The sequence below is a fragment of the Macaca fascicularis genome, chromosome 11 (genome assembly GCF_037993035.2).
Source record: "Macaca fascicularis isolate 582-1 chromosome 11, T2T-MFA8v1.1".
Lineage (NCBI taxonomy): Eukaryota > Metazoa > Chordata > Mammalia > Primates > Cercopithecidae > Macaca > Macaca fascicularis.
The window spans coordinates 116,030,849-116,044,919 of record NC_088385.1 but is presented as its reverse complement, the minus strand read 5'-3'; the positions used below and the strand labels follow the sequence as shown (position 1 = coordinate 116,044,919).

Here is a 14,071-nt window from a genome sequence, read left to right as displayed (position 1 = left end):
AATGGAAAGATATTCCATGTTCATGGTTTGGTAGAATCAGTATTGTTAAAATGGTTGTATTACCCAAAGCAATCTATAGATTCAATGCAATCCCTATCAAAATACCAATGACATTCTTTACAGAAATAGAAAAAAAAAAATCCTAAAATTTATATGGAAACACAAAAGACCCAGAATAGCCAATACCATCCTGAGTACAAAGAACAAACACTGGAGGAATCAAATTACCTGACTAGAAGTTATACTACAGAGCTACAGTAACCAAAACAGGGTGGCACTGACATAAAAACAAACACATAGACCAACAGGACAGAATAGAGAACCCAGAAACAAATCCATACATCTACAGTGAACTCATTTTTGACAAATTTGCAAAGAACATGCAGTGGGAAAAAAGTCTCTTCAATAAATGGCGCTGGGAAAACTGGATATCCATATGCCGAATCATAAATGAAGAATCAAATTCTTCAAATCAAAATGAACTAAAGACTTAAATCTAAGACCTCAAATTATGAAACTACTAGAAGAAAACATTCGGGGAACTCTTGGGAATGTCAGTCTGGGCAAAAATTTATTGAGTAATACCCCAAAGGCACAGACAACTAAAGCAAAAAAGGAACAAACGGGATCAAATCAAGTTAAGAAACTTTTGCACAGCAAAGGAAACAATCAACAAAGGGAAGAGACAACCCACAGCATGGGAGAAAATATTTGCAAACTATCCACCTGACAAGGGATTAATAACCAGAATACATAAGCACCTCAAGGATGAGCAGGGTGACTCATGCCTGTAACACCAGCACTTTGGGAGGCTGAGGTGGGAGGGTTGCTTGAACCCAAGAGTTTGAGACCACTAGACAACATAGCGAGACCTTATCTCTACAAAAAATTTTAAAAAGTCAGTTGGGCATGGTGGTGCACACCTGTAGTCTCAGCTACTCAGGAGGCTGATGTGGGAGAATCACTGGAGCTCAGGAGGTCAAGACTGCAGTGACCCATGATCATGCCACTGCATTCCAGCCTGGGCAACAGAGCAAGGTTCTGTCTCAAAAACAAAAAAGAAGCTAAAACAACTCAGTAGGAAAAAGTCTAATGAATCCCATTAAAAACAGACAAAAGATCTGAATAGACATTTCCCAAAAGAAGACATACGAATGGCAAACAGGCATATGAAAAGGCACTCAACATCATTGAACATCAGAGAAATGCAAATCAAAACTACAATGAGACATCGTCTCACTCCAGTTAGAATGGCTTTTATCCAAAAGACAGGCAATAAGAAATGCTAGCGGCCAGGCATGGTGGCTCAAGGCTGTAATCCCAGCACCTTGGGAGGCCGAGGCGGGTGGATCACAAGGTCAGGAGATCAAGACTATCCTGGCTAACACAGTGAAATCCTGTCTCTACTAAAAATACAAAAATTAGCTGGGCATCATGGCATGCGCCTATAGTCCCAGATACTCAGGAGGCTGAGGCAGGAGAACTGCCTGAACCTGTGAAGTGGAAGTTGCAGTGAGCTGAGATCACACCACTGCACTACAGCCTGGGTGACAGAGCAAGACTCAGTCTCAAAAAAAAAAAAAGAAAGAAAAGAAAGAAAGAAAAGAAAAAAAAAAGAAATGCTAGCAAGGACGTGGAGAAAAGGGGCCCCTCATACACTGTTGGTAGGACTCAAAATTAGTACAACCACTATGGAGGACAATATGGAGGTTCCACAAAAAAACTAGAAGTAGGCTGGGCGCGGTGGCTCAAGCCTGTAATCCCAGCACTTTGGGAGGCCGAGACGGGCAGATCACGAGGTCAGGAGATCGAGACCATCCTGGCTAACACGGTGAAACCCCGTCTCTACTAAAAAAAAAAGAAACTAGAAGTAGATGGGTGCCCAAGATGGCCGAATAGGAACAGCTCCAGCCTCCAGCTCCCAGCATTAGTGACACAGAAGATGGGTGATTTCTTCATTTTCAACTGAGGTACCAGATTCATCTCACTGGGGCGTGTCAGACAGCTGATGCTGGTCCGCGGGTACAGCCCGACCAGTGAGAGCTGAAGCAGGGCGAGGCACCGCCTCACCTGGGAAGCACAAGGAGGAAGGGAATTCCTTTTCCTAGCCAAGAGAAATTGAGACACACAACACCTGGAAAATCGGGTAACTCCCACCCTAATACTGCGCTTTACCAAGGGTCTTAGCAAACGGCACACCAGGAGATTATATCCCACACCTGGCCCAGAGGGTCCCACGCCCATGGAGCCTCCCTCATTGCTAGCACAGCAGTCTGAGATCTAACTGCAAGGTGGCAGGGAGGCTGGGGAGGGGTGCCCGCCATTGCTGAGGCTTAAGTAGATAAACAAAGCTGCCAGGAAGCTCGAATTGGGTGGAGCCCACCGCAGCTCAAGGAGGCCTGCCTGCCTCTGTAGACTCCACCTCTGGGGACAGGGCATAGCTAAACAAAAAGCAGCAGAAACCTCTGCAGATGTAAAAGTCCCCGTCCAACAGCTTTGAAGAGAGCAGTGGTTCTCCCAGCACGGAGGTTGAGATCTGAGAATGGAGACTGCCTGCTCAAGTGGGTCCCCGACCCCTGAGCAGCCTAACTGGGAGACATCCCCCACTAGGTGCAGACCAACACCTCACACCTCACACGGTGGGGTACACCTGAGATGAAGCTTCCAGAGCAAGAATCACATAGCAGCACTCACTGTTCAGCAATATTCTGCAGCCTCCGCTGCTGATACCCAGGCAAACAGGGTCTGGAGTGGACCTCAAGCAATCTCCAACAGACCTACAGCTGAAGGTCCTGACTGTTAGAAGGAAAACTAACAAACAGAAAGGACACCCACACCAAAACCCCATCAGTACGTCACCATCATCAAAGACCAAAGGCAGACAAAACCACAAAGATGGGGAAAAAGCAGTGCAGAAAAGCTGGAAATTCAAAAAATCAGAGCACATCTCCCCCTCCAAAGGAATGCAGCTCATCGCCAGCAACAGAGCAAAGCTGGACGGAGAATGACTTTGACGAGTTCAGAGAAGAAGGCTTCAGTCAATCAAACTTCTCAGAGCTAAAGGAGGAACTACGTAACCAGTGCAAAGAAACTAAAAACCTTGAAAAAAGAATGGATGAATGGATAACTAGAATAATCAATGCAGAGAAGACCTTAAAAGAACTGATAGAGATGAAAACCATGACATGAGAACTACGTGACAAATGCACAAGCTTCGGTAACTGACTCGATCAACTGGTAGAAAGATTATCAGTGACTGAAGATCAAATGAATGAAATGAAGCAAGAAGAGAAATGTAGAGAAAAAAGAGTAAAAAGAAATGAACAAAGCCTCCAAGAAATATGAGATTATGTGAAAAGACCAAATCTACATCTGATTGGTGTGCCTGAAAGTGACGGGAAAAATGGAACCAAGTTGGAAAATACTCGGCAGGATATCATCCAGGAGAACTTCCCCAACCTAGTAAGGCAGGCCAACATTCAAATTCAGGAAATACAGAGAATGCCACAAAGATACTCCTCGAGAAGAGAAACTCCAAGACACATAATTGTCAGATTCACCAAAGTTGAAATGAAAGAAAAATGTTAAGGGCAGCCAGAGAGAAAGGTTGGGTTACCTACAAAGGGAAGCTCATCAGACTAACAGCAGATTTCCTGGCAGAAACTCTACAAGCGAGAAGAGAGTGGGGGCCAATATTCAACATTCTTAAAGAAAAGAATTTTCAACCCAGAATTTCATATCCAGCCAAACTAAGTTTCATAAGTGAAGGAGAAATAAAATCCTTTACAGACAAGCAAACGCTTAGAGATTTTGTCACCACCAGGCCTGCCCTACAAGAGATCCTGAAGGAAGCACTAAATATGGAAAGGAACAACCGGTACCAGCCATTGCAAAAACATGCCAAAATGTAAAGTCCATCGATGCTAGGAAGAAACTGCATCAACTAGCAAGCAAAATAACTGACTAATATCATAATGACAGTATCAAGTTCACACATAACAATATTAACCTTAAATGTAAATGGACTAAATGGTCCAATTAAAAGACACAGACTGGCAAATTGGATAAAGAGTCAAGACCCATCAGTTTGCTGTATTCAGGAGACCCATCTCACATGCAGAGACACACAAAGGCTCAAAATAAAAGGATGGAGGAAGATCTACCAAGCAAATGGAAAACAAAAAAAAGCAGGGGTTGCAGTCCTAGTCTCTGATAAAACAGACTTTAAACCATCAAAGATCAAAAGAGACAAAGAAGGCCATTGCATAATGGTAAAGGGATCAATTCATCAGGAAGACGTAACTATCCTAAATATATATGCACCCAATACAGGAGCACCCAGATTCACAAAGTAAGTCCTTAGAGACTTACAAGAGACTTAGATTCCCATACAATAATAATGGGAGACTTTAACACCCCACTGTCAACATTAGACAGATCAACGAGACAGAAAGTTAACAAGGATATCCAGGAATTGAACTCAACTCTGTACCAAGCGGACCTAATAGACATCTACAGAACTCTCCACCCCAAATCAACAGAATATACATTCTTCTCAGCACCACATCACACTTATTCCAAAACTGACCACATAGTTGGAAGTAAAGCACTCTTCAGCAAATGTAAAAGAACAAAAATTATATCAAACTGTCTCTCAGACCACAGTGCAATCAAAACTAGAACTCAGGACTAAGAAACTCAATCAAAATCGCTCAACTACATGGAAACTGAACAACCTACTCCTGAATGACTACTGGGTACATAACGAAATGAAGGCAGAAATAAAGATGTTCATTGAAACCAACGAGAACAAAGATACAACATACCAGAATCTCTGGGACACATTTAAAGCAGTGTGTAGAGGGAAATTTATAGCACTAAATGCCCACTAGAGAAAGCAGGAAAGAGCTAAAATTGACATCCTAACATCACAATTAAAAGAACTAGAGAAGCAAGAGCAAACACATTGAAAAGCTAGCAGAAGGCAAGAAATAACTAAGATCAGAGCAGAACTGAAGGAGATAGAGACACAAAAAACCCTCCAAAAGATCAATGAATCCAGGAGCTGGTTTTTTGAAAAGATCAAATTGATAGACCGCTAGCAAGACTAATAAAGAAGAAAAGAGAGAAGAATCAAATAGATGCAACAAAAAATGATAAAGGGAATATCACCACTGACCCCACAGAAATACAAACTACCATCACAGAATACTATAAATACTTCTACGCAAATAAACTAGAAAACCTAGAAGAAATGATAATTTCCTGGACACTTACACTCTCCCAAGACTAAACCAGGAAGAAGTTGAATCCCTGAATAGACCAATAGCAGGCTCTGAAATTGAGGCAATAATTAATAGCCTACCAACCAAAAACAGTCCAGGACCAGATGGATTCACAGCCGAATTCGACCGGAGGTACAAGGAGGAGCTGGTACCATTCCTTCTGAAACTATTCCAATCAATAGAAAAAGAGGGAATCCTCCCTAACTCATTTTATGAGGCCAACATCATCCTGATACCAAAGCCTGGCAGAGACACAACAAAAAAAGAGAATTTTAGACCAATATCCCTGATGAACGTCGATGCAAAAATCTTCAATAAAATACTGGCAAACCGAATCCAGCAGCACATCAAAAAGCTTATCCACCAAGATCAAATGGGCTTCATCCCTGGGATGCAAGGCTGGTTCAACATATGCAAATCAATAAACGTAATCCAGCATATAAACAGAGCCAAAGACAAAAACCACATGATTATCTCAATAGATGCAGAAAAGGCCTTTGACAAAATTCAACAGCCCTTCATGCTAAAAACTCTCAATAAATTTGGTATTCATGGAACGTATCTCAAAATAATAAGAGCTATTTATGACAAACCCACAGCCAATATCATACTGAATGGGCAAAAACTGGAAGCATTCCCTTTGAAAACTGGCACAAGACAGGGATGCCCTCTCTCATCACTCCTATTCAACATAGTGGTGGAAGTTCTGGCTAGGGCAATCAGGCAACAGAAAGAAATAAAGGGTATTCAGTTAGGAAAAGAAGAAGTCAAATTGTCCCTGTTTGCAGATGACATCATTGTATATTTAGAAAACCCCATCGTCTCAGCCCAAAATCTCCTTAAGCTGATAAGCAACTTCAGCAAAGTCTCAGGACACAAAATCCAGATGCAAAAATCACAAGCATTCTTATACACCAGTAACAGACAAACAGAGGGCCAAATCATGAATGAACTCCCATTCACTATAGCTTCAAAGAGAATAAAATACCTAGGAATCCAACTTACAAGGGATGTAAAGGACCTCTTCTAGGAGAACTACAAACCACTGCTCAGTGAAATAAAAGAGGACACAAACAAATGGAAGAACATACCATGCTCATGGATAGGAAGAATCAATATTGTGAAAATGGCCATACTGCCCAAGGTAATTTATAGATTCAATGCCATCCCCATTAAGCTACCAATGACTTTCTTCACAGAATTGGAAAAAACTGCTTTAAAGTTTATATGAAACCAAAAAAGACCCACATTGCCAAGACAATCCTAAGCCAAAAGAACAAAGCTGGAGGCATCATACTACCTGACTTCAAACTATACTACAAGGCTACAGTAACCAAAACAGCATGGTACTGGTACCAAAACAGAGATATAGACCAATGGAACAGAACAGAGCCCTCAGAAATAATACCACACATCTATAGCCATCTGATCTTTGACAAACCTGACAAAAACAAGAAATGGGGAAAGGATTCCCTATTTAATAAATGGTGCTGGGAAAATTGGCTAGCCATAAGTAGAAAGCTGAAACTGGATCCTTTCCTTACTCCTTATATGAAAATTAATTCAAGATGGGTTAGAGACTTAAATGTTAGACCTAAAACCATAAAAACCCTAGAAGAAAACCTAGGTAATACCATTCAGGACATAGGCATGGGCAAGGACTTCATGTCTAAAACACCAAAAGCGACAGCAACAAAAGCCAAAATTGACAAATGGGATCTAATTAAACTAAAGAGCTTCCGCACAGCAAAAGAAACTACCATCAGAGTGAACAGGCAACCTACAGAATGGGAGAAAATTTTTGCAATCTACTCATCTGACAAAGGGCTAGTATCTAGAACCTACAAAGAACTCAAACAAATTTACAAGAAAAAAGCAAACAACCCCACCAAAAAGTGGGCAAAGGATATGAACAGACACTTCTCAAAAGAAGACATTCATACAGCCAACAGACACATGAAAAAATGCTCATCATCACTCACCATCAGAGAAATGCAAATCAAAACCACAATGAGATACCATCTCACACCAGTTAGAATGGCGATCATTAAAAAATCAGGAAACAACAGGTGCTGGAGAGGATGTGGAGAAATAGGAACAATTTCACACTGTTGGTGGGACTGTAAACTAGTTCAACCATTATGGAAAACAGTGTGGTGATTCCTCAAGGATCTAGAACTAGAAATACCATTTGATCCAGCCATCTCATTACTGGGTATATACCCAAAGGATTATAAATCATGCTGCTGTAAAGACACAGGCACATGTATGTTTATTGCAGCACTATTCACAATAGCAAAGACTTGGAATCAACCCAAATGTCCATCAATGACAGACTGGATTAAGAAAATGTGGCACATATACACCATGGAATACTATGCAGCCATAAAAAAGGATGAGTTTGTGTCCTTTGTAGGGATATAGATGCAGCTGGAAACCATCATTCTCAGCAAACTATCACAAGAACAGAAAACCAAACACCGCATGTTCCCACTCATAGGTGGGAACTGAACAATGAGATCACTTGGACACAGGAAGGGGAACATCACACACCGGGGCCTATTGTGGGGAGGGGGCGGGGGAGGGATAGCATTAGGAGATATACCTAATGTAAATGACGAGTTAATGGGTACAGGACACCAACATGGCACATGTATACATATGTAACAAACCTGCACGTTGTGCACATGTACCCTAGAACTTAAAGTATAATAATAAAAAAAAAACAACTAGAAGTAGAACCACCAATCTAGCAATCCTACTGCTAAACATATACTGAAAAGAAAAGAAATCAGTATATCGAAGAGATATCTGTACTCCCATGTTTACTGTAGCACTATTCACAATAGCCAAGATTTGGAATCAACCTAAATGTCCATCAATAGATGATTGGATAAAGAAAATGTGGTACAGGCTGGGCACAGTGGCTCATGCCTGTAATCCAGCACTTTGGGAGGCTGAGGTGGGCGGATCATCTGAGGTCAGGAATTTGAACCAGCCTGGCCAATATGGTGAAACCCCATCTCTACCAAAAATGCAAAAATTAGCTGGGCATGGTGGTATGCACCTGTAATCCCAACTACTAGGGAGGCTGACGCAGGATAATTGCTTGAACCCAGGAGGTGGAGGTTACAGTGAGCTGAGATCGCACCACTACACTCCAGCCTGGGCAACAGAGTGAGACTCCATCTCAAAAACAAGAAAGAAAGAAAAAAGATAATGTGGTACCTTCACACAATGGAATACTATTCAGACATGAAAAAAGAATGAGACCATCATTTGCAACAACATGGATGGAACTGGAAAACATTATGTTAAATGAAATGAGCCAGGCACAGAAAAACAAACTTTGCATGTTCTCACTCATTTGTGGGAGCTAAAAATTAAAACAATGGAACTCACAGACACAGAGAGTAGAATGATGGCTACCAGAGGCTGGAAAGGAAGAGAGAGGGGCATGGAAGGCGGGGATGGTTAATGGGTGCAAAAATGTAGTGATTAATAGAATGAATACGGCCTAGTATTTGATATAGCACAACAGAGCGACTACAGTCAACAATAATTTATTGTACATTTTAAAATTAAAAGAGTATAATTGGGGCCGGGCACGGTGGCTCAAGCCCAGCACTTTGGGAGGCCGAGACGGGCGGATCACGAGGTCAGGAGATCGAGACCATCCTGGTTAATATGGTGAAACCCCGTCTCTACTAAAAAGTACAAAAAACTAGCCGGGCGAGGTGGCGGGCGCCTGTAGTCCCAGCTACTTGGGAGGCTGAGGCAGGAGAATGGCGTGAACCCGGGAGGTGGAGCTTGCAGTGAGCTGAGATCTGGCCACTGCACTCCAGCCTGGGCGACAGAGCGAGACTCCGTTTCAAAAAAAAAAAAAAAAAGAGTATAATTGGAATATTCACAACACCATAACACAAAGAAAGGATAAATGCTGGAGGGGGATGGATACCCATTTACTCTGATGTGATTATTACACACTGCATGCCTGGGAGGCGGAGGCTGCAGTGAGCCAAGATAGTGCCATTGCACTCCAGCCTGGGCCACAGAGCAAGACTCTGTCTCAAAAAAACAAAAACAAAAACAAAAATCTCTTGCACCCTGTAAATATATATACTTACTATATACCCATAAAAATTAAAAATAAAAAAAAATTTAGAGTTCCCTTTAACCCAAGAGTTTATAACTCTGGGTCACATATTCTTAACAAGGGTGATACTGCCTCTGAAGAGACAAATATTTGTTCTTGGGAGTGAAAAAAACTCACTCTTTTCATGAATAAAGCACAGATATATCTATAATATCCAAACAGATATGTGGTATATCTGTGATATTAAAATTTCACAAGAAGGGATTAGGATATAAAATGTGTCCAAAGGATCCTTGCAGGGAGTGATAATGATAAAAAGGTTAAGAAACATTTCTCTAGGTCTATGAATGCCCTGAAATTGTATAGAAGATATTTTCCCAGGGAGAACTGTAGCTTTTACAGATTTCTCAAAGTGCTCTTTGGCCAGTCATTCCCCTGGGACAGTCAGCCAAGAGATGGGCGCGATGGACTAATGGGAGCAGCACATGGACCCCCAACCCAGGGCGGAGAAGTCCCAAGGCCCTGAGCCTGTTTTCTCACCTGTAGCTGGGCAGCCGGCAGATTGACGTCAGCAATCATTTCCGTGCAGGGATGTTCCACCTGCAAGCGAGGATTCAGCTCCAAGAAGTGGAAGCTGCCGTCCTGGCTGTAGAGGTATTCCACTGTCCCTGCACTCACATAGCCCACGGTCTTGGCCAGGCGGACGGCACACTGTGAAGAAACAGAAAGAGGCCAAGGGCGTTCCAGAGGTCTTTTCAGGGAACTGTAAATGGTGACTATCAGTTCCTTCACCAAATGCAGACTCAGCACCTGCTATGTGTGAAATATTTTGGGACTGGCCAGGTGTGGTGGCTCATGCCTGTCACCCTAGAACTTAAGGAGGCCAAGACGGGAGGATCACTTGAGGCCACGAGTTCAAGGCCAGCCTGGGCAACATAGCAAGACTCTGTCTCTACAAAAAACAATTTTTTTTAAATTAGCCAGACATGGCGACATATTCCTGTAGTCCCAGCTACTCGGGAGGCTGAGGTGGGAGGATCACTTGAGCCCAGGAGTTACAGGCTGATGTGAACTATCATCGCACCACTGCACTCCAGCCTGGGCAACACAGTGAGACTCTGTCTCAAAAAAGAAAAGAAATATTTGGGGAGTTCACAGACCGGCTAATCCAATAAACCTGTGTGATGCTGAAATCACCTCTGGAATGGGCCCTCCTCCCTCCTGTTAGGCACCCATGCCACCAACCGGCCACACTGACCATAGAAAGTTCTTCCTGACTCTAAGCTGAGACAGCTCTCTCTGAAGCTGCTGCCTGGGCTCTAAGAAGTGTACCTGCTCCATGAACTCGAATATGGCCAGCGGGGCAATGGTGGCCGGTGCTTCCTCAACAATCTTCTGATGCCGCCGCTGGATGGAGCAGTCGCGACCAAACAGAGACACAGCATTCCCATACTGGTCGGCGAGGATCTGAACTTCCAGGTGACGGGCGTGCTGGGCCAGCTTCATGAGAAAGATGGGCGAGCCTGGGATCTCACTCTGTACCTGTCGGGGGAAGCAGAGCAGCCTGATCTTCATGGGGAAACCAGCTCTGGAAGCTTCTGGAAGTTCTCAGGAGAGAACATAAAACAAAGGCAGTGATGTGTTTAGGGTACTCATCCAGGACTCTGCTGATCTTTTACTTTTGTTGTCTCAAAGATACAATATTCTGTGGAGTCCTGACTCCACAGTAAGTAATGAGAAAGGGGCCCCAGGTGGCGGACGGCCCCAGGTGGGAAAGAACAATGAACAACTGCTTTAAGAGATGACTAATCACAAACAACCCCAGGACATAACAACCTCATAGCCCCTCCTCCAGCACCACCCTATAAAACCTCCCACCAGCCCTTGCCTCTTTGAGGACAGCCCCTTCTTGGCTGTGCTGCCTGTTGCAATCTTGCAACATATTTTCATACTTCCTCCAATAAATCTGCCTTTCTTTACCTACAATTGTCTTGGTAAATTCCCTTATCATCTGCACCACCAGTCCCAGATAGTCACTACCTGCAACATATTCTCTTTTTAAGTCAAACTTTGTGAAATGGTAAAATCTCCCCACAATCACATCCCCTAAATATAATGTATTGTTAAGAGTTTGGTGTCCAAACTGGCTTTCTTCTATGCATATAGCGACACATACATAGAAAGTTTCTTTGAATGAAAATGGGACCAAAACACACTAATCTGTGGTTGTCTTTTTCTTCCACTTACTGCACTTTCTCAGCTAGCTCTCCCGGCTGGAATCTAAGGACAAACTTACTTCATCCTGTTAAGAGCTGAAAGGCATTGTTTTATAGGCATGTCTTCTAGAGATTCTCAAAGACAATGTGAAAAGTATTCATGCACAATGATTTCTAAGACAAATTAAGTTTTAAAAAAGTAATTTGCAATAATGTATGGGATGAACTCACGCAAAAAATAATAAAACAACTGTATGAATGTCTATGTAAAAGTATATACAGTGACGGTGCTGAAAGGAGACCCCCCCGGCAGCTGCTAACAGTGGTTACATCTGAGAAAGGAAAGTCGGAAGGTGATGGGGGAAAAGGGTTTTTCCTTTTTTATTCTTAACACATTGCTGACTTGATTGACTCTCTACATGACGAACATATTCATAGTGCACTCATGTAAGTAAAATAAAAAAGCTTGGGGGTCTGTGTGCACATGAGGGCCTGGGGTATGTGGGAACTCTCTATTCTTTCTGCTCCATTTTGCTGTGACCCTAAAACTGCTCTAATAAATAAAGTCTATTTTTAAAAAGCAAAAAAGCTTTAAAATCTGTATGACCTCTAATGCAATATGGAATCCAGGAATGAATCCTGCAACAGGAAAGGGACATTAGTGCAAAAACTGATGAAATTCAATCTAGTCTGGAGTTTACTGAACAGAAAAGTGCCCACGTTAATCTCTTAGTTGCAAAGTTATATGAAAAATATTAACGAGTGAAACTGGGTGAAGGATAGACATGAATTTTTTGTACTGCTGCTTCAACTTGCCTTTTAATATCAATTCTTCCCCCCACCCAAATCCCCAAAACACCTGTATACTCCAACAGAGATACAGCGATAGTGAAACTGCTGCTTTATACAACACTCACATATTATACCAAGAGTGGTATAATCAGTAAAACTCCTAGAAAGCAATGTACTGATATGCATTTGAAAGCACATGTAAAGGCTGGGTGCAATGGCTCACGCCCGTAATCCCAGTCATTTGGGAGGCCAAGGCGGGCGGACCACAAGGTCAGAAGATCGAGACCATCCTGGCTAACATGGTGAAACCCTGTCTCTACTAAACATACAAAAAATTAGCTGGGCGTGGTGGCGGGCGCCTGTAGTCCCAGCTACTTGGGAGGCTAAGGCAGGAGAATGGCGTGAACCCAGGAGGCGGAGCTTGCAGTGAGCAGAGATCGTGCCACCACACTCTAGCCTGGGCGACATAGCGAGACTCTGTCTCAAAAAAAAAAAAAAAGAAAAATGGAAGTGCATGTAAAGTGCATGCTATTTAACTAAGTCTTTCTCCCCAAGTCTTTATCCAAGAAAAAAATTCAGAAGAGGAAAAAAAATAGCTAAGTGTTATTTATAGTACTAAATATCATATTATACTATAGTGTTATTATTCATAATAACAAAGTGGAAATAAGCTAAACATTTAACAAAAAAGGAAAGGTTTCATAAATAAGGCTAGTGCCACACATAAAATATTGAGTAATCATCAAAATAATTGCCAGGGCTGGAATAACATAATAATATTCATGATCTACAATTTGAAATATTTTAAATGCAGAACAAAATTTTGTGTAGACTGAATACAGTTCTTTAAAATATACATATGAAGAAGGTCTAGAAGAAAACCTAGAAATATTAAAATAGTTAGCTTTAAGAATGGGAAGATTGTCAGTATAAATGTTTTCTAAACATTGCTAATAACAGACATAACGTTTTAAAAGAAGAAAACTAGCTACCAGTAAGTATATATGCCATTTGTTCCTACAGTTAAAATTGATCAGGCAGGGCGCAGTGGATCACACCTGTAATCCCAGCACTTTGGGAGGCCAAGGTGGGCGGATCACTCAAGGCCAAGAGTTTGAGACCAGTCCAGCCAACATAGTGAAACTCTGTCTCTACTAAAAAGACAAAAATGAGCTGGGTGAGGTGGCACACGCCTGTAATCCCAGCTACTCGGGAGGCTGAGGCACTAGAATCACTTGAACCTGGGAGGCCGAGGTTGCAGTGAGCTGAGATCGTGCCACTGCACTCCAGCCTGGATGACAGAGTGAGACTCTGTCTCAAAAATAAAATAAAATAGATCATCTACAAACATTAGAAATACTAAGAGTACTAAAATTTATAAAATATGCCATTCCTCTATAGGCCAAAATTGTCACAAACAGCTATTTTGATCCTGTATCTCTGAAATCATTTCTAGATACCCTGATTTATAGACCTGAACTACCTAAAAGATGCTGTCAAGATCAACACAAAACCATGGGCTTTTCTGAGTAAAAATGTACACATTTGTTGCAAAATACGATACAACAATACATCCAGCTCCTACAAATGTCTTCTTGACAGTCACAGAATAACGCTAAGAGAAATAATCTGGCAGCCCACAAACAATTCCCAAAGACAGATGCGAAAAGACACAGCAAGAA

General features: G+C 42.1%; 1 protein-coding gene across 11 annotated transcripts in view; it reads right to left on the bottom strand.

Moving 5' to 3' along the window:
* The window catches only part of ACACB (acetyl-CoA carboxylase beta), a 166,411-nt gene that overhangs the window by 84,583 nt on the left and 67,757 nt on the right, over positions 1-14,071 (bottom strand). For all 11 annotated transcript variants that reach the window (XR_012420593.1, XR_012420594.1, XM_065524772.1 and 8 more), the window contains 2 exons: positions 10,714-10,923; positions 9,922-10,092 (listed from right to left, as the gene is read on the bottom strand). Coding sequence is in view for 9 of the 11 variants with exons in the window: in XM_065524772.1 (XP_065380844.1) it covers positions 9,922-10,092; positions 10,714-10,923 (381 nt within the window). In the remaining 2 variants the exon portion in view is untranslated. The remainder of the gene's footprint in view (positions 1-9,921; positions 10,093-10,713; positions 10,924-14,071) is intronic.